Source organism: Dasypus novemcinctus, chromosome 3, assembly GCF_030445035.2.
Source record: "Dasypus novemcinctus isolate mDasNov1 chromosome 3, mDasNov1.1.hap2, whole genome shotgun sequence".
Taxonomy (NCBI): domain Eukaryota; kingdom Metazoa; phylum Chordata; class Mammalia; order Cingulata; family Dasypodidae; genus Dasypus; species Dasypus novemcinctus.
The window spans coordinates 134,511,511-134,536,459 of NC_080675.1; the positions used below are offsets into that span (position 1 = coordinate 134,511,511).

General features: G+C 36.4%; 1 protein-coding gene across 2 annotated transcripts in view; it reads right to left on the bottom strand.

Annotated features, from left to right (window-relative positions):
• ICE2 (interactor of little elongation complex ELL subunit 2) overlaps window positions 1-24,949 on the bottom strand; it is a 63,541-nt gene that overhangs the window by 795 nt on the left and 37,797 nt on the right. For both annotated transcript variants that reach the window (XM_058294290.2, XM_058294291.1), the window contains 4 exons: window positions 10,452-10,536; window positions 8,739-8,789; window positions 5,445-5,703; window positions 1-336 (listed from right to left, as the gene is read on the bottom strand). The exon at window positions 1-336 is cut by the window's left edge and continues 795 nt beyond it. In XM_058294290.2, the coding sequence (XP_058150273.1) occupies window positions 208-336; window positions 5,445-5,703; window positions 8,739-8,789; window positions 10,452-10,536 (524 nt within the window). In that variant the 3' untranslated portion in view covers window positions 1-207. The remainder of the gene's footprint in view (window positions 337-5,444; window positions 5,704-8,738; window positions 8,790-10,451; window positions 10,537-24,949) is intronic.

Sequence of the window (24,949 nt, forward strand, 5' to 3'; positions counted from 1 at the left end):
CAAGGGTTAAGAGCAAAACATTCCATTATAGTTCAAACATTCTTTCATATGGCCAATGTATTCTTTCAAGGCACTCTAAAAACTTAGGACACTCAAAAGTTTTCTTCTTGCATACTGATCTTTTAGGCCTATTTCCCCTCAAACTCTTCTAACCTAAACACTGTTATAATGGGTTACTCTGAAATTTCATTTTCCATGGTATAGGCCTTAAGTTATTTTTCTTTTATTTGGAGCCACTCCTTCATTTTCAGCTTGCTGAGCAGGCAAGCAACTGCTTTTGGTTTCCATGGAAACTGGATTCCTGCGGCTGCGTGTAGGCATTCTTGTTCCACCAACCTAAGAGAGATGAAGCAAAGAATAGAGTAGCTTAACATAATCATAACATACCTATATACGGTCAACTCTGTATTACTTACACATGTACCTTGTGAATGATCCTGTCTATATTCCTAATACCAGACACCTGGCTATTTCTAAACAAGTTTTAATCTGATACAGATGTAAAGTCCTAAATTTCTGAATAACAATCAGAGAAGGGGATGAAGATCAGGGTAGGATGGAGAGGAGAGAAGGCAGAAATACTCTACATGTTAAAATTAACTTTTTTTTTAATTTTTAGGAGGTACTGGGGGTTGAATGTGGGATCTTGAATGTAAGGCAGGAGCTCAACCACCAAGCTACACTTGCACCCCAAATTTAGAAGTGCTTAAAATGTTAAATTAGGGAAGCAGACTTGCCCCAATGGATGGGGCATCCACCTATGCATGGGAGGTTAACAGTTTGGGACCCAGGCCTCCTTGACCTGTGTGGAGCTGGCCCATATGCAGTGCTGGTGAGTGCCGTACCATGCAGGGTATCCCCCGCGAGGGGGGGGGGGAGCCCCGTGGGGAGGCTCGCCCAGTGCGAAGGAGAGTGTGGCCTGCCCAGGAGCGGTGCCGCACATGAAGAGAGCTGACACGGTGGGAATGGAGCGACAGGAGGCACATATTCCCAGGGCTGCTGATGGAGATGGAGGTGGTCACAGAGGCACGTGTAGTAAGTGGACACGGAGAGCAGACAATGGGGGGAGGGGTGCTGGAATGGGAAGGGAAAAAAAATCAATGAAAAAAAAGTTAAATTAGAAAATGAGGAAATGACAGGCCTTTTGAGCAATGTGTTATCTGCAATAATGATGATGAAGGGCAGAGGAGAGGAAGAAATGAGAAATATGAAGGGAGGGATAAGAAATATACAAGAAGGAATTCAGAAGTGGTAAAAAGGAAGAAACAACATGGACCTACAAAAGGACAGACAACAAGATAAAGGAGGGGAAAAAGAAGATGGAGAAAGAAGCAAAAGTATAAAAAAGTGCAAAGAGGGAAGAAGACAAAACTGGACATGAAAGAAAGGAAGAGAAAAGAAAGAACTCAAGTAGAAAAGGAAAAACTTGAGGGGCTGAAAGAGAAGAGCAAGAAAGAAAATGGGGAGGAAAATTTGGAAGAGGAATACAGAGGATAGCAAAAGGGGAAGAAGAGAGGTGGAAGGAAGAAATGTTGTGGGGCTGGCTTTATTAATGTCTACTGTTCCTCAGCGTAGACTGCTGTTCACCCTCACTTTCAAGTTCACACAGCCTCCGAAAGGTCTATTCCTAGGTTTATTCCTGCTGAAGATGAAATCTGGAAATGCTGCTTCCTCCTTGGTCACTGAGAGAACATGAAGTTTTTTTCTAAAAGGGTAATGGAGAAGGCCAGGCCTAGGAAAGAAGCAAATAAGTTGGTATATAGTCTGAAATGATTTCCCTAGAACCTGTCCATATCTGCCTGTATTTTCCCCAGCCAGCTTGTACTCTTTGTTTCTTCACATATTGTCAACTGAATTCCAGGTCTGGAGTGATGGCTAAGACTGTAATTCCAAGCACATTCTCTCATATTCCTAGCACAAGAGAAATAATACCGGCATTGCTACACGGGGCTGCTGGATAACTAAAGAATGGTTCAGACTCCAGCTTTCCTCAACTGGGATTTTCTATCTCTGTAGGGAGGGGCAATTTTTGGTTTACAATTAGATGACTAAAAAGGGCAAACTAGTGTTGGGATTTGATTCTGCAAAAATCGGAATCTTGTGAACTTTTGTAGAAGGAGAAAAGGGATAGGTATGTGCCAGAGCAAAAGAACTGAAGTAGAAGAAGTTAAGGGTGGCTCAAGAAGCAAATAGGGGGTGGCAGACTTGGCTCAGTGGTTAGGGCATCCGTCTACCACATGGGAGGTCCGCGGTTCAAACCCTGGGCCTCCTTGACCTGTGTGCAGCTGGCCCATGCGCAGTGCTGAAGAGCGCAAGGAGTGCCGTGCCACGCAGGGGTGTCCCCCCACGTAGGGGAGCCCCGCGCGCAAGAAGTGCACCCCGTAAGGAGAGCTGCCCAGCATGAAACAAAGTGCAGCCTGCCCAGGAATGGTGTCGCACACACAGAGAGGTGACACAACAAAATGGCGCAACAACAACAAAAAAGAAACAAAGATTCCTGTGCTGCTGACAACAACAGAAGTGGACAAAGAAGATGCAGCAAATAGACACAGAGAACAGACAACCGGGGTGGGGTGGGAAGGGGAGAGAAATAAATAAATAAATCTTTAAAAAAAAAAAAAAAGCAAATAGGACCCTATGATATAAGTTTTGTTTGATGCAGCAAGGAGGCAGACACAGGCTATACTGGAATTAGGACCTAAGACAGTACATAAAGATGAAGTCAGAGTTTAAGTGGACTAGTAGCTCCACTAGGGATTAGAGCTATTAGAGGCAGATAAATCTGTTACATGCATTTTTTTAATAAATATTTTTTAAGACTTAAAAAAAAATTTTTATTCTCACACCTCCTCCCCCTACCCCAGAAGGTTCCCTTGTCTGTCTGCTTGTCTTCCTCAGGAAGCCCCAGAAACGAACCAGGGACCTCCCATGTGGGAGGTGGGCACCCAATTGCTTGAGCCACACCCATCCCATTATATGCATTTTTGTACCATGAACCTATGCAGATAATTTATGTTTCATTCAGGTCTCACTTCCCTGAATTCCCTGAAACGCTGGTCTTTCCTCATTGCTTCTAAGGTTAGAATCCCTATCTGTGCTTTGCTTGCTTGGGGCTAAAAAGTACCATTCTCATGGCCTGGTCAGGAGGAAGGAAAGGAGGATGAGGTAATTCCCACTAAATTCAGGGATAGATTGTGGGAAGGTATAGGAGGTTACCAAAAACTTTCTATAAGCAAAAGTACAAATCAACAAGTGCTCAGTGATATACATATAACTGAAATGCTCAACTTTATGTGGCCAAATCCTGAACATGTGGAATCTCTCCATTTTCTTATTGTACTAAATCACATTTTGAACCATGTTATAAAAAAGATTAAATTATTAAAGTATTTCCAAAGCATAAAGTATTCAACATTATTTTAGTGTCAGTCTTTATAAGGAAACTGTAAGGTTACTATTTCCTTCCTTTTTTAGAAAACAATTTGTGCAAACACATTACTTTATCTTTCACTTAACATTGTTGAATGTCAAAGTATAAACTTCATTTTCATGAAAAAAGAGTAAGTCACTCCCACAAAGAATTATATGTTCATGGGTAAGAGACTATAATCAGAGTTTCTAAGTTAAAAGGAAATCATTCTCTTGGAAAGAATGTAAATACTTCAAAAAGTTCTTCAGGGGAGCAGATGTAGCTCAAGTGGTTGAACATCTGCTTCCCATATATGAGGTCCCAGGTACTTCGTAAAAGCAAGCAAACAAAAAAACCACCTCGGGGGATCAGTGTTCCAGGTTCAATACCCAGCCCCGGTACATCAAAAAAAAAAAAAGCTAAAAAAACAACAACAACTTTTAAAAGCTAACAACGAGCTCTATTCTCTCATTCATTCCACCTAGTGAACCACATTTATACTTTTTTTAGCCAAGTTCAAATAGGAATGTGCAAGAAGTTCTCTTATATAAATGGATCCCCCAAAATATTAACATTAGGGAAAAATGAACATTAGGAGTACTGAAAAACATTCATTGTAAATTATACATATAACAAAAAAAATTCCTTAACATCTGCATTTTAGATAGTTCTAAAAAGAACCTGGGAATATTTACAGATTGATAGACATAAAAACAACAACAAACAACATGAACAGAATATCCACAGGTTTCAGAGGTAGTGGAAGCTCTGAGGCAACCACATTGAAAAGATTATAAAACTCAGACAATAATTCTGATTCAGAGTTTTTTGTAGCAGAGAAGGAAAATACACTATAATTTTGCATCTTGAATATTTAGATTCATTTGCAGAGAATACAACATTTTGTATGAATAAACTCAATTAGAATTCCTTATCTGATATAAAGAATGAATGACATTGTGAAGAAAATCTCCAGCTATGGATTTATAAAAATTTGAGAGATAGGTAATTCAACTGGTATTTCTGGGATGGAATCTATAAAGAAAGTAACATTGATTATAACTCAACAAATATTTTAAATTATATAGTACTTAGCAAAACACAATTTAGTCAGTTGCTTTTTTGTTTATTTCTTTTTGAGGTACCAGGGCCACAGATTGATCCCAGGACCTCATATGCAGGAAGCTGGCGCTCAACCACTGAGCTACATACTTTTAAAAAGACATTCCAACATTATTCATATTTGCTTTTATATTTTTCCATATATATTTTTTAAAGATTAATTTATTTCTCTCTGCTTCCCCCCCACCCCCCACCCTGATGTCTGTTCTCTGTGTCTATTTGCTGCATCTTCTTTGTCCGCTTCTGTTGTTGTCAGCAGCACGGGAATCTGTGTTTCTTTTTGTTGCATCATTTTGTGTCAGCTCTCCGTGTGTGCGGCGCCATTCCTGGGCAGGCTGCACTTTGTTTCATGCTGGGCAGCTCTCCTTACGGGGTTCACTCCTTGTGCGTGGGGCTCCTCTACGCGGGGGACACCGCTGCATGGCATGGCACTCCTTGCGCACATCAGCACTGTGCATGGGCCAGTTCCACATGGGTCAAGGAGGCCCGGGGTTTGAACCGCGGACCTCCCATGTGGTAGACGGACGCCCTAACCACTGGGCCAAGTCTGTTTCCCTCCATATCCTATTTATGAGTTTTAACTGGATGTATTTTATTTCATTTATTCTTCTGGAAATCACTTCAAATACTTTATGAAATGAAAAAGTATATAAATAAAAATGACAAGAAACATACCTTTGCTTTTAATAAAAGCACACAGATTTAACTTTGTGGATACTTTTCCCATGTCTCTATTGGCAAGCCAATAGAATTTGGTGTAGCATAAGGCTTTAACCTTTCTGTAAGTATAGTCTTTAGCATGTTGCTGTGGTTAATATGTCGAATGTGGACATCAGGTTGAAAAACTGCATAAAGAGCTTTACAAGATATCTAAAAATTCTAATGTAACACTTAATTTCAAAAAACATCTTACCTTTTGTTGTGATGTAGGACCTGGTGACTTAGGTGGGAAAGTACAAGGTATTCTTCCATGATGGATATGATATGGTAATAGGAGACCAGGATCTAAAGGGACCCAGGGAACTGAGAGACTAGAAGGTACACCAGGAGGACTGCAGTGTGTTTTATGCAAATTATATGCTGTCCTAGTGGCTTTTCCATCAGAGCTCTTGTAAATCAGGAGTGAAGAATCTTCTGCTGCATGAGACAACAAGTAGGAACCTTCCTGCAAGCTAAATCCACACGATTAAAGTTAATTGATCAATTGCTGTGCCAATTTTAATAGCACTTTCTTAATCATGATCTATTTAGTAAAACTGAAAACAATTATGGGACCACAACACTAACTCTAACAACTCTTTTTCTTTCTTTTGACCAAATAAAATTTCACAAGTCTTTAAAACTATTTTCATGCTTTTTTGGCAATGAATTTTAATTCTTATTCCAAAGTTCAGAAAATCTGGTTATTTTCTTTTTACTGTCATATCAATCAATTTGTAAGATGAGTTTTCAATATTAAGGGGAATCAAATAATCTGCCTAATTCTCTAATCCATGGCCAACATATAATTAAACTAAAAAGCATTTCATGAGTGTATATACAAAGCATTTACTATACAGAGCATTTTTATTCATTTAATAAATGATTGGGTACCTTTTGTACCTGGTAATAAACAGGTGAAAAGAAATACACATTGAAAAGTGAGTAAGACACACTACAGTCGAATAGTTTAAAATAAAGTGGCAGAAACAATCACTGTAACACTGCCAGTATAATATAAGGTGTTCTAAGAATGATAACAGTAACAATAGCAGCTAACAGATTCTGAATACTAATTATGAGCAAACTACTATTATAATTCTTCGTTTACAGTTTTTCATTAAATCCTCCACAACAACCGTACAAGCTTAGTATTATTAAACCCATATTAGAGATGTAGAAACAGAAAGCAGAGGAGTTTAACAATTTTCCCAAAGTTCTGAAGTGGTAAGGCTTGGATTTAAATCCAGGCAGTTTAACTCTATAGGCCATACCCTTAATCACTATTTTCTATTAACACAATAACCATAGTTATGCCAAACATCAATCAACATTTTTTCTGCTTCCTCTGAAAGCTTAAAGGAAGTCAATGTTTCACCAAAAAGAGCTAAAGAGATATGATTAATATACTATGCTTTCTGGGGTTTACACACTTCTCTGGATCCAAGGCAATAAAGAGAACACCAGTTCCTTCCTACAATATGACATTAAAAATAAAGATTAGCCATACTTTAGTTATCTGGATCTACCTAGAAGCCTAGTAAGTTAGATTTTCATTAAATTTTTAAATGGAAAATAGGTATTGACAAAGGAGGGCCACAGAATCATTCCCATCCTTCAGAATTTTTCTCTAAATAATCACTTTCACACTTCCATAAAAGGAAAAGAATAACTAAATTGTTAGTGGTAATACATAAAATTTTACAGATTGAGCCTTTATCAATGAAAATCATGTATCTTAACTTCCTCCACTATAAATGAAGAAAGTTTTGGCTTGCAGAGGAATGTACCTAAGTCATTGAGAATAACCGGACATTCCAAGAAGGGTTACACGCCAAACAAGAGCAAGGTAAGGGATACAAACTCTGGAAGGCAGAATAATGACATCTTAATCCCCAGGACCTATTGATATGTTATACATTACATGGCAAAGGGGAATTAAAGTAGCAGATGGTTTTAAAGTTCCTAGCCAGCTGACCTTTAAATGGGGAAATTATCCTAGATTTACCAAGTGGGCCCAATGTAATCACAAGAATCCTTAAATGTAGAAGAGGGAGGCAGAAGAAAGCCAAGAGATGCGACTGTGGAAAATGTCAGGGTAAAGTGATGTGAGGACATGACTTGTCCTTGCTAGATTTGAAGATGGAGGAAGAGGGTTACAAGCCAAGGAATGTAGATGGCCTCTAGAAGCTGGAAAAGGCAAGGAAATGGATCCTATCCACAGCCTACAGAAAGGAATAAAGCCCTGCCAATGTCTTATTATTAGCCCAGTGAGACTTCTGACCTACAAAACAGTAAGAATAAATTTGTGTTGCTTTACACTACTCAGTGTTAATTTATTATAGCAGTAAGAGAAAAATAATACACAAGCTAAATAAGACATTGATAATAAAATTTCAAAAAGCATCTAATAAATTGCATTGTACATATAAGCATTGTATGTGATATGAAGAACAGAATAAGTAAAATAAAAATCCTGTCACAGAATCACTGTCTCTGAACTGAAAAGCATGCAGGCTATTGAGTATGACACTGTCATTTATAAATAAGGAAAATGACATTCAGTTACATAGTAATACTATTAAGTGGAAGAGAACTTTGAGATTTTGACATAACTTCAGACCCTTGAATTGTTTTCTATTCTATCTTTTATATAGAATATCTTTTATATAGATATAACAGAATGTAAAAGTTGGTATAACAAAATGATTTTATAAATGATTATGCACAGAATCTAAAGATTTGCCATGGATCTAATGACATGTGATTATAAGCTCTATTTTGCTTCCTCATCCTGAAAATGAAAACAATATAGCTTATGGTATGTTGAATAATGCCCTCCGAGGTGTCCACATTCTAATCCCTGGAACCTGTGAATATGTTATCTTATACTGCAGAAGGGTCTTTGCAGTTATGATTATGCTAAGGATCTTGAAATGGAGAATGTCCTGGATTATCCAGATAGGCCAAATGATGTTACAAGTACCCTTCTAAGGGGAAGACAGACAGAGCTACTACTGCAGAAGGGCAGAAGACAACATGATGATGGAAGAGATGGGAACGATGTTCTCTGAAGATGGAAGAAAGGGCCACAGCCAAGGACTATAGGTGGCTACCAGAAACTGAAAGATAAGTAAACAAACTATCCACTCAAGACACTCCAGAAAGAACCAGCCCTGCTGACACCTTAACTTTTGCCCAATGAAACTGACTTTGGACTTCTGACTTCCAGAACTGTAAGAGAATAAATGTGTTGTTTTAAGCCACTCAATTTGTGGTAACTTGTAACAGCAGCAATAGGAAACTAATACAATAACGTTTTAAGAAAATGCAATTGCAAAGTCACTGAAGTTAGATACCATCATATTATCATTTTACTTATGTATCAACAAATTGAATTTTGATACAATAAAATAAACCCTGTACTTCTAACTTATTTCCTCTTTAACAGCATATTTTCAAAGTTTCTATGACTTTTCATCCAAGAAACATGTCAAAAAATACTTACCTACTTAATTTCTTTAGGATGTGCTGGAGGATGTTAAATACATTTGAAATCCTATTAAAGAGAAGACATCCATATAAAATGAAACCACTGAAAACTTACTCTTAACAATTATAGTTCCTCAGGAAGAGAGGTGTCCTCAATAATAAAAGGAAACAGTAGATAAGTGACATAAGCCAGACACAAAAGGACAAATAATATATGATTACATTTATATGAAGTATCTAGAATAGGCAAATTCATGGAGACAGAAAGAAGAGAGAAATTACCATGGGCTGGAGAGAGAGGGAATTATTTCTTAATAGGCACAGAGTTTCTGTTTGAGGTGATGAAATGTTTTGGTAATGGAAAGTAGTGATGGTTGTACAACAACATGAGTTGTAATTAATGCTACTACTGAATTGTACACTAAAAATGGCAAATTTTATAATATATATGGAACCACAAAAATTTTTTTTTAAAGAAAGGAACAGTAAAAGAAATAAGTTAGAGCATGGGATATCAAAATATATGTTTATGTAGACTGAATTATATTTAATTTTTTGCCATTCTGGATTTCCCTCCATTTTCATAAGTATTTGTCTCTGTGCAAGTCAGAGCAGCTGTAAAGAGATCACTGTTTTATGCTCAAATTATATACTGTTAAAAATGTTCAGAATTCTTTACCAGAATTAATCTGCAGAAGAGTTTACCTTTTAGAATGGCAGTGAATTAGCTTCCAAAGAAATTGACTCATACTTTGTGTGCTGCCAAAGAAGCTACTGATTAAGAACAGGATAATTAAAGAGAAATAAATGATAATATTTTAAATATTTCTAGAGTCTGTCTTCTATGTCTAAACTCACTTTTTATTATTTTTATTTGAAAAAAATATGCAGTGAACAAGCAGAAGTGAAGAGTATGATATGCAAAACCTTTTCTATTCACATGTAAAAAGCAAAGTCACCCTTCAAGAAAAGCAATCTAAAAACAGGTGTTTCTATGTAAGTACAAGTAGAATTCAAGGGTTGAACCCTAGATCCCTTAAAAAACTGTGTCAAGCTCCAAAGCTAAAATTATTTAGCTAGTGTAAGATAGGCGGATGGTGAACCAAACATATTAACTAACAAGGCTGCCACTCTAGTTCAGCTGTGTGCTCTGGGCAAGTCACTCTAAGTCCTGTTTTCCTCATATGTAAAATGGAGATACTACCACCATCCCTTCTTTCCAAGTTGGCAGATTCAAATGAATAATATTCATAAATTATTTTCCTTTGCATTTAGATAACTGGAGCTCTTGGCTACTACAAACTCATTTGTCTGATACATAATTATGCTTGGTAGAAAGGCAAACTTTTAGAAGTTAGGGTGTCCAAATCAATGTACACTGTCCTGAAGGTTAAGAATCAGTTGACAATTCTATCCTTTCCCTTCCCTGCATTGGGGTAAGGTGTATCCTTTCCATGGTTTCAGAAGATGGTGAGCTACTTTTGCTTTATTCACTTTTGTTTTAAGGGGAAGGACTGGTGCTACTGGCATTATATTCAATTATATTTAATGTAGAGATGAAGGTGATTAATATGGATCACATGTTGAGTCAAGAGAAGCTTCAGTGTATAAAAAGATTAAAAGCCTTGAGAATAAATGACCTAAACTTAATCACTATTTAAAGATAAGGGAAAATTAGGGATCATATTAAAAACGTTTTCAATTCCCACTACAATGGAAATGTTCTTACTTGAGGGCTGAAAGCTTTTCTTTTAAATCTTCTGAGGTAATTTCTTCAAGCAGGAATAGCTTTGAAGTAAATGCATCAATATGTCCTAAAATAAAACATTAAACTTAAAAGAAAAATTGTAGTATTTAAAAAACAAAAAAAAAGTTATCTAATTTCCTTAAAGATGTTTTTAGAAGATTTCAGTGACATTAAAGGAACTTTAAATACTTTCTGGGAAGAGAAGAAATACACATTTTGTGAAATCTAGTAATTAAAACTATAAATAAAAATGACAAAAACTCAGAGAGGAAAGAAATATGTATTCATTCTAAATACTGACTAAATGTAGAAGAATTTACCTATGTCCACACCAAAAAACCATCTCCAAGAACGACAACTGTAAATATAACGGTCTTTCTAATTCCATTTAAAGTGCATTTCATAGTGATTTCCTAGAGAAATGTGTCCATTATCAAAGCAAGCAGATAAACTAAAATTTATAGTCTTTGCATGCTCTCTATATCTTTTAGACGTACTTGGTCTTTTCGATAAAAATCAGATCATAAAAATTTGGGTTTTTTAAAAATTTAAAGTACCCCACAGGATTACCTATGGTTTAAAAAAAAAAAAAAAAAATCAAAGCAGACTGCTCAATCTTACATTCTTACAAACATGAGATCTCCAGAATTCCAAAAGACAAAACAGCAAACTTTCAAGACAAAACTTCTATTTTGAAAAGTAATGTGTATATTTTAAGAAAACAGGTTAAGACACAATGTACCAAAGAATAGTGATGTACAAAAGTACTGAGTGAAGTGTTAATCAAGTCAATAAAAAAGATATTATTCTACCATAGTTAAAAAACATAAATTAGCTTAAAACTGTAACACCAAATGCTGAAAACAGTACCATTTTTACTTTATTTTTAAAATTCCCAATATTTAGTTTATCAAAACAAATTACCAGGAAAGCTAATGTCAATCATTGGGACAACAAAAAAATGTACGTCATCTAATGTTTCATTTTCATATTAGCCCCCTTTAGTAATTTTATTTGCTGTGTGCTTAATAGAAATTTAATTAAAAACATTTTTATTAGGTGTCATTCTTATAACAAATCCATTTGTTCTCAAACTTACTTGTTATTTCCTATGCCAAGTTTTAGTTTCACCTCTGAATTTCTAACATTCATTATATAGTGATGCTTCTAATGACAAACACATTTTAATGATCAATTAACTGTGGAAGGGGATATTAAGTGCAATAAAATATTCTTAGACATTTACTAAAATCTTATCTTTAAAAAAAATCTCAATGAGATTTATTAAAGCAGAAGTCAAATATAGTCAGTCAAATATAACTATAGAGAGAATACAATACCTAAGTGCTCTGAGGCCCTGGGTCCTCAAGGAGTTTACAATATTCTTAATATTGGAGCTCTAATCTGTAGTTATATGTGTGCTTGAGATATTTATCTCCTCAACCATTGGGGCAGCTGAGCAAGGCTTGGGATAGCAGGAGTTTCCTGGCTACTGCCTTTCATCTGTTAATTTCTTTCCTTTTTTTTTTTTAAAGATTTATTTGTTTATTTATCCCCCCTCCCTCCCCATTGTCTGTTCTCTGTGTCTATTTGCTGTGTGTTCTACTTTGCCTGCTTCTGCGGCACAGGAATCTGTGTTTCTTTTTGTTGTGTCATCTTGTTGAGTCAGCTCTCCGTGTGTGCAGCGCCATTCTTAGGCAGGCTGCACTTTCTTTGGCGCTGGGCGGCTCTCCTTATGGGGTGCACTCCTTGCACGTGGGGCTCCCCTATGTGGAGACACCCCTGCGTGGCAGGGCACTCCTTGCGCACATCAGCACTGTGCATGGGCCAGCTCCACACGGGTCAAGGAGGCCCGCGGTTTGAACCACGGACCTCCCACGTGGTAGACGGACGCCCTAACCACTGGGCCAAGTCCACTTCCCTGTTAATTTCTGTTGCATATCAGTGTGTCAAGTTTGGGAGCATGCTTTATACATATAGTTGATTCTTGTTATTTGTGGTAGTCACGCTCCATAAAGTGTTGAGAGCAGTGAATTAAGAAATACTGAACCACTGCTCCTAGAGGAAACATAAAGGTAGGTTACTACGAGGCTCTGGTGACATTTTGTCAACCAATCAAAACAACTTTGTTTTATGTGTTATTTTTATATTTCTGCTCTTAGACACTCTACTATATATTGTTGAATCAATAACATTGAACTCATAGACAACAGCACTCCAACTCATGCCTGAATGAAGCTTACCTAACATGCATTTTCTCCGTAAGGCATATCACAGCCTTCTTGCATTTAGGCACACTAGACAGCACTTCAGCAGGACACTTGGGGGCCATTTTAAAGAGTGAAATCACCAACAAAAAGCAAAGCAAACAAACAAAAACCTATCGCACTAGATGTACCATGAAAAAGAAACCTGTTTACAATAAAGGAGCTGAAACAAGAAGGCAAAGGTCCCCTTGTTCAGCTTCAGGTGGCAATGCGTGTGCTGGGTGACTCAGACTTTTCAATGTTCTGTGATTGTACTGCAAAATCACCATGAGCACTTATTTTGGCTAAAGAATCCATAATAATGAGGATTGACTGTATGGTCATACATACCTATATATACACATACACGTATATATTTATAGGTAGGCCTTGCTTTGCATGGACCATAATAATGAACATGAAAGCTGAAAACATGCAAAGTGGAAAGTTACGATTTTTCCATTACCTTTAAAAGCTTTTCAAAATATTTCAGTTCTGTTCATTTAAATTATATAGGGAAATGAAAAAAATTACAAAACTAATATTTAATACACTGTTATTTAAACATTAGAAATGTTCAGAATTAAAGCACTTTATCATTCTGTAAAAAATTTATCAGGGGGAAGTGGATGTGGCTCAAGGGAATGAGCTCCTGCCTACCACTTGGGAGGTCCCGGGTTTGGTTTCTGGTTCTTCCTGGAAAAGATGAGCAAGACAGCGAGCTGATTAGCATGGCGAGCTGACACAACAGGATGATGCAATAAGAGACACAGGAGGAAAATATGAGAGACATAAGAAAGCAGGGAATGGAGGTAGCTCTGGAGACTGGGTACCTCCCTCTCACATGGGAGGTCCCAGTTTCAGTTCCTGGGGGAGCACTAGTACACAATGAACAGACACAGATAATGTAAATAACAAGGGGGTGGGGAGAAATAAATTTTAAAAATATATTTAAAAAAAAAAACAACTTATCAGGAACAGGGAAGCAGATATAGTTCAAGCAGCCCACCTACCACATGGTAGGTACTGGGTTCAGTTTCTGGTGTCTCCTAAAGAAGAGGAGCAAAACAGTGAGCCGACGTGATGGGTTGGTGCAGTGAGCTGACACAACAAGATGATGTAATGAGAAAATACAATGAGAAGCAAAACAAGCAGGGAGTGGAGGTGGCTCAAGCAATTTGGCACCTGCCTCCCACATGGGAGGTCCTGGGTTCAGTTCCTGGTGCCTACTAGAAAAAAGGAAGATGTGCACACAATGAACAGACACAGAGAACAGACAATGAGTGCAAACAATGAGAAAGGAGAGAGAAATTTTAAAAAAACTTATCAGGAATAATATGAATATAGTGCTTGCCATATTCTTTTCATTTAACTGATGCTATGAAGTGACCATCTTTTCGATACCTTTGGTGAATTGTCATATTCCTTTCTAAGTTATGATCAGCTTCTAACACTGTATCCTTTGTGGTTTCAATGTCTTGAAATATCCCTGAGAGTTCATTTAAAGTGAAATTTCATGCTGTTGTCATTTTTGCAGGACATCTTTATCCTTATCCACAACCACTTTCCTCATTTATGTCAATAAATTAACCTTTACTAAGTTCCTCTGGCTGCATATCTGAAGTGTCTCAAATGGTGGCAATGTCAACATTCCTTGGTCAGCTATTTCTTCTGTAACTCTATTAATGTTCAATTCAAATTTCACTTCCAGTGTTATTATCTTTTATTTCTTTGCTGTGCTTTAATTTTTGTTGACCAATTTTTTCATTCATTTCTATAAAATGTCACCTGAGTTTATCACTTGAAGGAAAGAAGACAATACAACTACATGCTTTGCTGTTCATGCAAATAACAAATATGCAGTAACCAACAGACCTTGTAATTGGTCATGATCATGATGTGCATCTGTTATTTATTAATACATAGTGATTTCTGGATTCAAGAGCCAGCAGTGACATTTGTACTTTATGCAATTACTAAAAGATAATATACCATGGAAACTGAAATTTGCACATAACAGAAATGTACAAAGTAAGTATTACCTGTATGTCAACTATATATAATTTTTATATATATACTAGGATCAGAGGGTAGATACAGAGGTATGATAGGACCACTCGGGAAATTTTCTTGGAGGAGTAAATCTTAATGTTTTTATTGGCACAAGAATTTTTTAAAATAAGTACTGGAATTTAGGGGAAGAGGAGAGCTTGATTTTAACAAAGCACTAGCAAAGCAAACTAAATGATCAAAAATAAGTACATTTATTTTATCTGAAGAAGAAAAGAGACTTTGAACTACAGTAGTTCTCAAACTGTGGTCCCTGGACCAGGAGTATCAGTACCATCTGAGAACATATTACAAATGTAATGCCTTGGGTCTAATTCAGACTTACAGAATCAGACACACTGAGGTTAAGGCCCAACAATCTCTAATTTAAGTAGCCCTCCAAGTGATTCTGATGCACAATAAAGTTTGAGAATCACTGAACTCCTCTAAACCAAAGCCCTTTGGTTAATTTAATCTTTGTTGACTAGAAGATTCTAATGAATCTTAAATCTCCTGTGTCTCATAAGATAAGCTTTATCTGAATATCTAAATCATACAAAACAAACTGTATCCTTGCTGTTATCTTCAAAAGACCTAATATAATTGAAGTCTTGATATCCTAGGGCTGGACTGGGAATACTAACAATGAAATGCTTACAGTGAAACAGGAATGGCTAGCAATGGTTAGGTATGTAACAATCAGGCCACAACTGAGAAAGATTATGACACATGAGTATATGTGGGAGAAAGAGCATGAGCATATGGAAATCTGGTTAAGATTTTAAGATTCCAATTTCTAAGACACAAAATAACATTTCTAGACACCTGTTTTCAAAAACTCTTTCCATAGTAATCGTTTCTTTAAAAACAAACAGTTACTGTTTCAGCTCATCTAAATTAAAATGACACCTTTCCTTTGAACGGACAGAATAAATTACTTTAAAAAAATTACCAATAATTGACCTTTAAGTCAAAGAATAAAGATAAGCAAATTTAGAGCATTTGATTTAAAATATATATATATAGGATCTTCAAGTTCAACAACTTATTTTAATAGGACTTGGCTACAAAATAAGCAGCAAATTACTGTTGTACACAAGAGCTTACATCCAGAGGAAGAAGGAAATCCAGAGATGCAAGCCTGTTGATTGGGGCTACTTTTCACCTAGAAGTACCTGGTAAATCTGGAAAAGGTAATTAGAGTGTCAAATAAATGGAAGAGAGGTTAACAGAATCTCAGGATTAAATGAACAAAAACTGGCCCCATTAATGAGAATCAATAGAAGGACTTTTTAGGACTTAGCATATACTTATACTCAAGGCTAAGATTATTAGAGCGGAAGGATACAAAGGAAAAGGAAAATCAGCAAAAGGAAAAGGAAAACCAGCAAAAGGAAAAGGTATGTTAAGGTGAACTCTAGGGGATTTCCAAGAATCCCCCATGGGACACACTTAATTCTTCCAGCAATGAGTTATGCTGTCAACTAGGGAAAATCATTAGAGACTCAGTACTCAAGGTTTTTATTGGGAGCTGGTCACACAAGCACCCTCTGCCGGCACATACAAAAATTCCAAAGTCCCAGAAGGAAAGCAGATGATCAGAATAAACCATATGGTTTGTACAATCTAGGCACAGTGAATCATCCTATTGGTTAGAGAAAGTTTAGATCAGAGTAAGGAAATGCTTACCAACAAAGTTCCCAGACACCAGCCAAGTGTCAGTCTTGCAAGCAGGCCTTTCTAATGATGAGCAGTCTCAGGCCTGGTATGGTAACTCTTTTTTTAAAAATGGCAACACCCTAGAAGTAAGTGGGGAAACAGAATGGCCCTTTAAGGGTCCAAACCCAAGCTTCAAATCATCTCAATTTCTATAGATGGATTAAAGTGAATCAGGGGAAGTGGACTTGGCCCAGTGGTTAGGCCGTCCGTCTACCACATGGGAGGTCCGCGGTTCAAACCCAAGGCCTCCTTGACCCATGTGGATCTGGCCCATGTGCAGTGCTGATGTGCACAAGGAGTGTCCTGCCACGCAGGGGTGTCCCCCGCATAGGGGAGCCCTGTGCGCAAGTAGTGTGCACTGTAAGGAGAGCCGCCCAGCACGAAAGAAAGTGCAACCTGCCCAAGAATGGTGCCGCACACACGGAGAGCTGACACAACAAGATGATGCAACAAAAAAGAAACACAGATTCCTGTGCCCCTGACAACAGAAGCGGACAAAGAAGAACATGCAGCAAATAGACACAGAGAAAAGACAACTGGGGGCAGGGGAAAGGGGAGAGAAATAAAAAATAAAATGCAAACTTAAAAAAAATAAAATAAAATAAAGTGATTCAATACTGCTAGTGCAGCTGGCCACCTGTCAAAAGCAAACAAAAATAATCCTAACTAGCAGTAGATATCATCTTAGGCTTCAAATTACCTCTACAATTACTGATACACAATATCTGACCCTCAATAAAGAATAACCTAGTACACAAGGTGGAATCATAGAAAAAAGAGGAATAATGGATAATAGATTCTACAAGGAATCTAGATAAAAAAGAGTTACTAGGCACACTGGACATACAAGACAACAGATATTACAGTGATGAAAGATATAATGTCTAAAAAATTTTTTTTAAATTTCAAATTAAAAATTTTGGGGGCATTTTGTTATTTTTAAAACTACCATTATTTCATTTTCTTATTAATTTTATTTGGTTATTTTGTTGGCTTCATTTTTGGAGAGGTTTTGGATCACAGAAGAGTCACAACTGTGGCAGGGGAGGATCACTGGTGTGGGGTGTGGGTGATGGGGAAGATTCATGGGAGAGGGTTCACCTGGGGCATACCTCTAAGGCATATGAATGTGTTAAGAATTCTCGGGGTACTGTGATGGTGGATGGAGATCCCCACAATAACTGAAACAATATCGAATTCCCACCCTGGGGAGCTATGCTACATTCTCTAATGGAATAGCAAGAACTCCCGAGTATAGGAGTGGTGCCGAATGAAGGAGGATGGACCACTGCGATGGGCCCCTGATACTGATGATTATACAGATGAACCTTTTCTTTTGAAACTGAACCTTTGCCTAGTTTTATATGTTGCCTAAGAGTTACCTCCTGAGGGCCTCCTTGTTGCTCAAATATGGCCTCCCTCTAACCCAAACTCAGCATATAAATGCACTACTTTCCCCCTGGTGTGGGACATGACTCCTGGGGATGAATTTCCCTGGCCTGGAGGGATTATCAACAAATACCAACTAGCGATGCATCTGAAAAAAGACCTTGACCAACAGGGGGAAATGGTAAATACAAAAGAGTTTCTATGGTTAAGAGATTTCAAAGTGAGCCTGGAGGTCATTCCAGACTTTATGCTTATGCATGTCTCAGCAGGATCGCATTGACTGACACAGTAAATAGTGCCTCAAATAGTAGGGTTCCTGAGGTCTCTAGAGATATCCAGACATGAAAGACAGGGCTGACAGCTGAAGAGTTTGCCGCCCTGCCAGTGGGTCCTACTTTGGAATATAAGCTCTCCATATGACAGAGTTGGACCATTTGTGGTTTCTCTACACGTCTCTTCTGTTCCTTCTGTCTGAACCTATAGTTAGTTGATAGGTTTATGTCCAGGAGCCTTAAACCTTTGGTCTGTCCATGTGCCAGATGGGCCATGAATCTTAGCAGAGTTGCAACACCTACTCTACAGTTCATTAGACTCACCCAGGACAACTAACAACGAGATGAAAATGGACAACGCCCATCGTAAGAAACAGACATATTCTACAATTGCAAGCAAGATCTGCCCCATGAGATCTAAGCCCCCTCTCAATTCAAGGCAGAGTGGGCATCACCATCCCCAAATTCTCAAGATTGGGGAATGAACAATGGACTAAAATAGACTTACTATTATTCTACTATAGACTTACTGTTATTCTAGCAATGGAAGAACTTTTATCACTGATGTGGAGGCAGTGGCTACCAGAATTTCTAAGAGGGAAAAATAGGTGTAATATGGGGGCATTTCATTGGAATTGTCCTGCAGGATGCTGCAACGACAGATATAGGCCATTATATATTTTGTCATAACCTACAAAATTGTGTAGGACAGAGTGTAAACTATAATGTATACTATAATCCATGGTTAATGGCAATGCTTCAATATGTGTTCATCAATTATAACAAATGTGCCACACCAGTGAAGGATGTTATTAATGTTGGATAGTGTGGGAAGGGTAGGAAGTAGGGCATATGGGAATCCCCTGTATTTTTAATGTAATATTTATGTAATGTAAAGTATCTTTAAAAATTTTTTATAATGTAATTAAAAAAAGGATTTACTAGCCAGACTTTGAAATAAGCATATATAATATGCTTAAGAAAAGACAGGATTGAGAATTTCTGCAGTGAACTATAATCTACAAAAAAAGAACAAAAGGGCAATCTAGGACTGAAAAAACTGAAATTGAGGACTCAGATGACAGGTTAAACAGAAGATTAGGCAGAGCATAAGAGAGAATCAGTAAACTAGAAAAAAATATCCAGAATGATGCTTCAAGAGTCAAAAGGAAGGTAAATGGAAGAAAATATTAGGGACATCAGAGATACAGTAAGATCTAACATAATGTAGGTGAAAACAATAAAGAGAAAAGGGAGAAAATAGCAAAGAAGTAATGTTTGATGATATAACAACAGAGAACTCTCCAAAACTGTTAAAAGATATCAAGCTACATATTTAAGGAGCAAAATTAACACCAAGCGGCGTATTTACAAAGAAAACCTAACCTAGGCACACTGTAGTAAAATTTCTGAAAACCAAGAACAAAGATAAAATTTAAAGTATACTAGAGAAAAAGAGACATATTACTTTCATGAGTAAGGACAGCTGACTTTTCAACAGAAACAAAGGAAGCCAGGAAACAGTGAAATAATATTTTAAAACTATTTGAAAACCTAGAATTTGATATCTTGTGAAAATACCCTTCAAGAATAAGGTGAACATAAAAAAATATATTTTGTTTCAAACAAACAAAAACAGGAAGACTTTGTCACTATCAGATCTTTTATAAAGACATTAAAGGGTATTCTTCAGGCAGAAAGAAAATACTTGGTGGAAACTTTGAGATGCAAGAAGTAAAGAAAAACAAAAAAAGAGTAAAAACTGTTGTTTTTGCTTGCTGGACTGCTCAAGCAAACACTACGCAAAATGGGTTGGCTTAAATAATGGGAATTTATTAGCTGATGGTTTTGACTCTGTTTGAAAAAGAAAAAAAGAAGTCCAAATCAAGGTGCTATCAAGGCAATGCTTTCTTTCTGAAGACTGGCATTCTGGGGCTGGCTGCTGGTGATCCTCAGCCCTTGGCCTCTCTGTCACATGGTAATGTACACGGCTGCCTTTCCTGGCCCCTCTGTTCTCTTCTGGGTTCTGTTGACCTTCAGCTTCTTGCTTCCTCGGTCTTTCTGCCTGAATTTTACTCAGTCTCTAAAAGACTCCAGTAATAGGACTATGATCCACCTTGACTAAGGTTGGTCAATCACTTACCATAACTGAAGTAACCTCATCAAAAGGTCCTTGGGGTTCATACCCACAGGAATGGATTGAATTTAAGAACCTGTTTTTCTGGGTAATATACAACTCCAAACTACCACAACTGTGCTGACTAACAATAATGCATAGAAACTTAAAACAGCATTGACTGAGAAGAAGTAAGAGTACTAATTTATATTAATGTTGATAAGTCAGGGATGCATGTTATCTCTAGAGTAGCAATATCCAGTGGAATTTTTTGTGATGACAGAAATATCTGTACTGTCCAATACTGTAGCCACTAACCAAATATGGCTACTGAGTACCTGAAATAAGGCTGGTATGACTGAGAAACTGAATTTAAAACTTAATTTTAATTATTTTAAATTAAATAGCCACATGTGGCTAGTGGCTACTATTTTAGATAGTACAGTTATAGAGTAACCATTAATAGAATAGTAAAAGAGTATATAACTCTCAGGTTAATATGAAACTATCTTATTATAAAGGGATAACACAGAATAATGACAACTAATCTACAAGAAGGCACTAAGAGAAAAAAAGGTCCCTGAACAGATGGGTCAAATAGAAAGCATGTATTAAAATGGTTAAAAAAAAACAAAAAGAAAAACAAAACAACCCCCCCCATTCATTACTAATGTGCAGCAATTACTATGGGTACTACACACATTAATAAAAGGGAATCTTGAAGACCCATATGGCAATAATCTTGAAAATTTAGATAGATACTTTTTTTTAAAAAAAAGAGAAAAAATGAAATGTGAGTTACCAAAATTCAGGCAAGAAATTCAAAATATGAATGGTTTTTTAACTATCAAAAAATTAAATTCACAATTAGAATCTTCTTACAAAGAAACCTTTTGGTCCAGAGGCCTTCATGAGTAAATTCTACCAGGTATTTAAGGAAGAAATAACACCAATCATATGCAATTCATATATATATATATATATATATATATATATATATATATGAATTTTTAAATATCTGTACTGTTTTCTTTTTAGTATGTATAGTTTAAGAGTACCAACACTAGCACTTTATGGATTATCTATTCTTTTAGGTAACAAAAACAAGAGGAAATACATCTCAATTCATTTTATGAAGTCAACATAACTTTAATACCAATACCTGGAAAATTATAGGCCACTTTTACCCATAAACATAAATGCAAAATTAATCAATAAAATATTCATTAACTAAATCCTCCAGTATATAAAAAAGAGCAATACATCATGACCAAACTGTGTTTATGGTAGGACATAAGGTTGGATTAATATCTGAAAATAAATATGATCTGTCATGTTAGTTGAAGAAGAGAGAAAAGTCATATGATCATCTCAGTAAATGTAGAAAAATTATTCACTAAGTTTTTTACCCACTCATGATTAAAATTTTTAAACTAAAGAAAGGAATTTCTTCATTCTAATAAAAGGTATCTACAAAAACTTATACAGTATGTTGTACACAGTACTGAAATGTTAACAGCTTTCCCTCTTAAGATCTAAACAAGGCAAAGATGCCCATTATTCACTTTCTATTCAACAATGTCCTGTACGTCCTAGGCAACAAAGGCAAGGAAGATAATTATAAAGTATAAAGACTGAAAAGGAAGAAATAAAATGGTCATTATTTGTAAAGAACATGATTGTTAATTTAAAAATTCCAAAGGAACAAAATCCCAATCTTTTGCTGTTGGTGGAAATTGGCAAGCTGATTCTAAAATTTGAAAATGTAAAGGGTAAGACAGCCAAGAAAGTCTTGAAGAACAAGTTGCCAAAATTTACTTTCCTAAATAGTAAAACCTATTCTATAAAGCCAACCTGATTAAGAGAGTGTGGTGTTATCTGAAGGATGGGTAAATAGATAGAGCCCAGAATTAGATTCACATATGTGGTATACAGAAATAAATTCTAGATAAACTGCATATCTAAAAATAAGAGGTGAAAAAATAAGACTTCTAGAAGACAATATCGGAGAGTATCTTCATGACTTTGTTGTAGGAGAAAGCACTAATACATTCTTTCTTAAGAAATGGCTAATAGGGGAAGCAGACTTGGCCCAGTGGATAAGGTGTCCATCTACCACATGGGAGGTTCCGTGGGCTTCCTTGACCCGTGTGGAGCTGGACCACGTGCAGTGCTGATGCGTGCAAGGAGTGCCATGCCACGCAGGGGTGTCCCCCACATAGGGGAGCCCCACGCACAAGGAGTGCGCCCCGTAAGGAGAGCCACCCAGCGCGAAAGAAAGTGCAGCCTGCCCAAGAATGGTGCCACACACACGGACAGCTGACGCAGCAAGATGACACAACAACAAAGAGACACAGATTCCCCTGCCGCTGACAACAGAAGCGGACAAGAACATGCAGCAAATGGACACAGAGAACAGACAACTGGGGGGGTGGGGCGGGGGAAGGGGAGAGAAATAATAAAATAAATCTTTAAAAAAAAAGGAAATGGTTAATAAATTCTATACATTAAAATTGAAGGCAGACACCATTAAGAAACTGAAAAGACAAGTCACAGAAAGGGAGAAGAATATTTGTAACATATATAACCAACAAAAACTACCACAAAAAAAAAAAAGGAGGACTGCTCAATAGGAAAAGGACAAGAGGTGTGAGCAGGCAATTCACAAAAATGGAACATTCAAGTAATTAATAATCACACAAATAAGTCTCTGACTTCATATATAACCAGGGAAAGACAAACTAAAACAATAATGAGATATGAATAATACCCATACAGCAGACTAAAATTAGACTGACAAGACCAAATATGAGCAAGGAGAAGAAGCTACAACACTCATATACTCCTAAAGTAAGTATAATTGCCATAACCACTTTGAGGAACTCTTTGAAATTATTTAATGAAATTGAACATATGCTTAACTTATAACCCAGTAATTCCTCTACTATGTGTATGCCCAAAAGACTATATGTACACTGTACTAATCGACATTTACAAGAATGTTCACACCTACATTAAAATGGAAATAACCTAAATGTACTTCCAGAGTTAAATGAATTGCGGTGATCTCTTACAAAGGAATATGCCAAAACAATAAAAATAAACTGTTCTTATGCACAACATGGATAAATCTCATAAACAGTGTTAAATGAAAGAAGTCAGAAACAAAAGAATATGATTTATGATTTTTTTCGTATATGGAATTGGAAAAACAAAAAGAAGATAGAAGAGAATTACTGTTGGAGAAGAGGAAGAGGGCTATGATTGGGAAGTGTCACAGGTGGGGTTTCTTGGGCAGTGGTAGTTTTTGATTTCTTGATACTGGATGCTAGCCAAACAAGCACTGGCTTTGTGATAAACCATTAAGGTGTACATTGGTATTTTTTCCTTTTCTGAATATGTGTTATAATGAAGTTAAAAATGGGAAAGAAAATTACAGTATTAAATCAATGGTGCATTTTATAACTGATGATAACTTAGAATGGAAAGAAGACTACATATACATTTCTTTTTAAAATTATGCGTAAGTATTAAGAAGCTACTGCTTTTTTTCCTTTTAGTTTGTGCTTTTAATTTTCGGGTAAGAAATCCTTTCCTATTCCTAGGTCATAAAAATGATCTTCCATATTTTTATCTAAATTCTAGGTTGAAATTTATTTCCTCAGCACAAAAACATACAAACACATTACTTCAATATGTAGTGGGTACCTACTGTCACCAATGAGAAGATGTAATTACTGTAATAATAAAAGGATTTGTGCATACAATCTCTGAGGTACAATGGAGAAAGTATTATTATATTCATTATACAGATAAAAAAACTGAGGCCTAGGAATTAATTCACCCAAGGTAAAAAAAAAAAAAAGAATTATAAAGAAAGCACTCATACACATATTTTCTGACTCCCATGTTCAGCATGATTTTCACTATTTCATTATAGAAGAAAAATTATGGGCTGTGGAACAAGAAAGCTATGGATACAAATTTTAGATTTCCCATACACACTGTGTAAAATTGAGCAACAAACTCTCTAAGGCTCAGTTTCCTCCTCTGCAAAACAAAAATAAACATCACTTATTTTATAGAATAGTAGATAAGCAATAACAGCTAGTCTTTGGCCCACAGTAGGTACTACATAAATAAGAGTAACATTGCTTTATTTCTCTTTGTGTATGTATACATAATTTTTAATAGTTTCTAGGAATGATTTTGGAACTTTTCAAATATATCACATAACACATAATTTGGTTTGTAAATGGTAGGTACAAAATGAACTGAAGGAAGATATAAAAAAAACCAATAATTATCTTATGGGCTGAAAATTGGGAGGCTGGGGAGGAGGAGAAAAGGGATGTTAGGGAAGAAGATAGACATATTAGAGAAAAGAAACACATCACTGCTTTCAAGTATATACTATAACTCATACCAAGGAAAGTATCACATAGGTAAAATTAATTTTTAATAAACCTATTATTTGGATGTTAAGGGGCAATAAGTGCTTCTAAAGTGAGATGTCGTAGGTATTTTATACACTTTTTATTTAAACTCTTGACAATCTGTGAAGATAGGCACCCTCTTTTAAAGCCCAAACCACTATAAATCTAAATTATATTAGGTATAACTATAAAGTAAAGAGACTAAGTAATGAGTCACACATACCTCTTTATAGTCATATTTGATATAACTTAT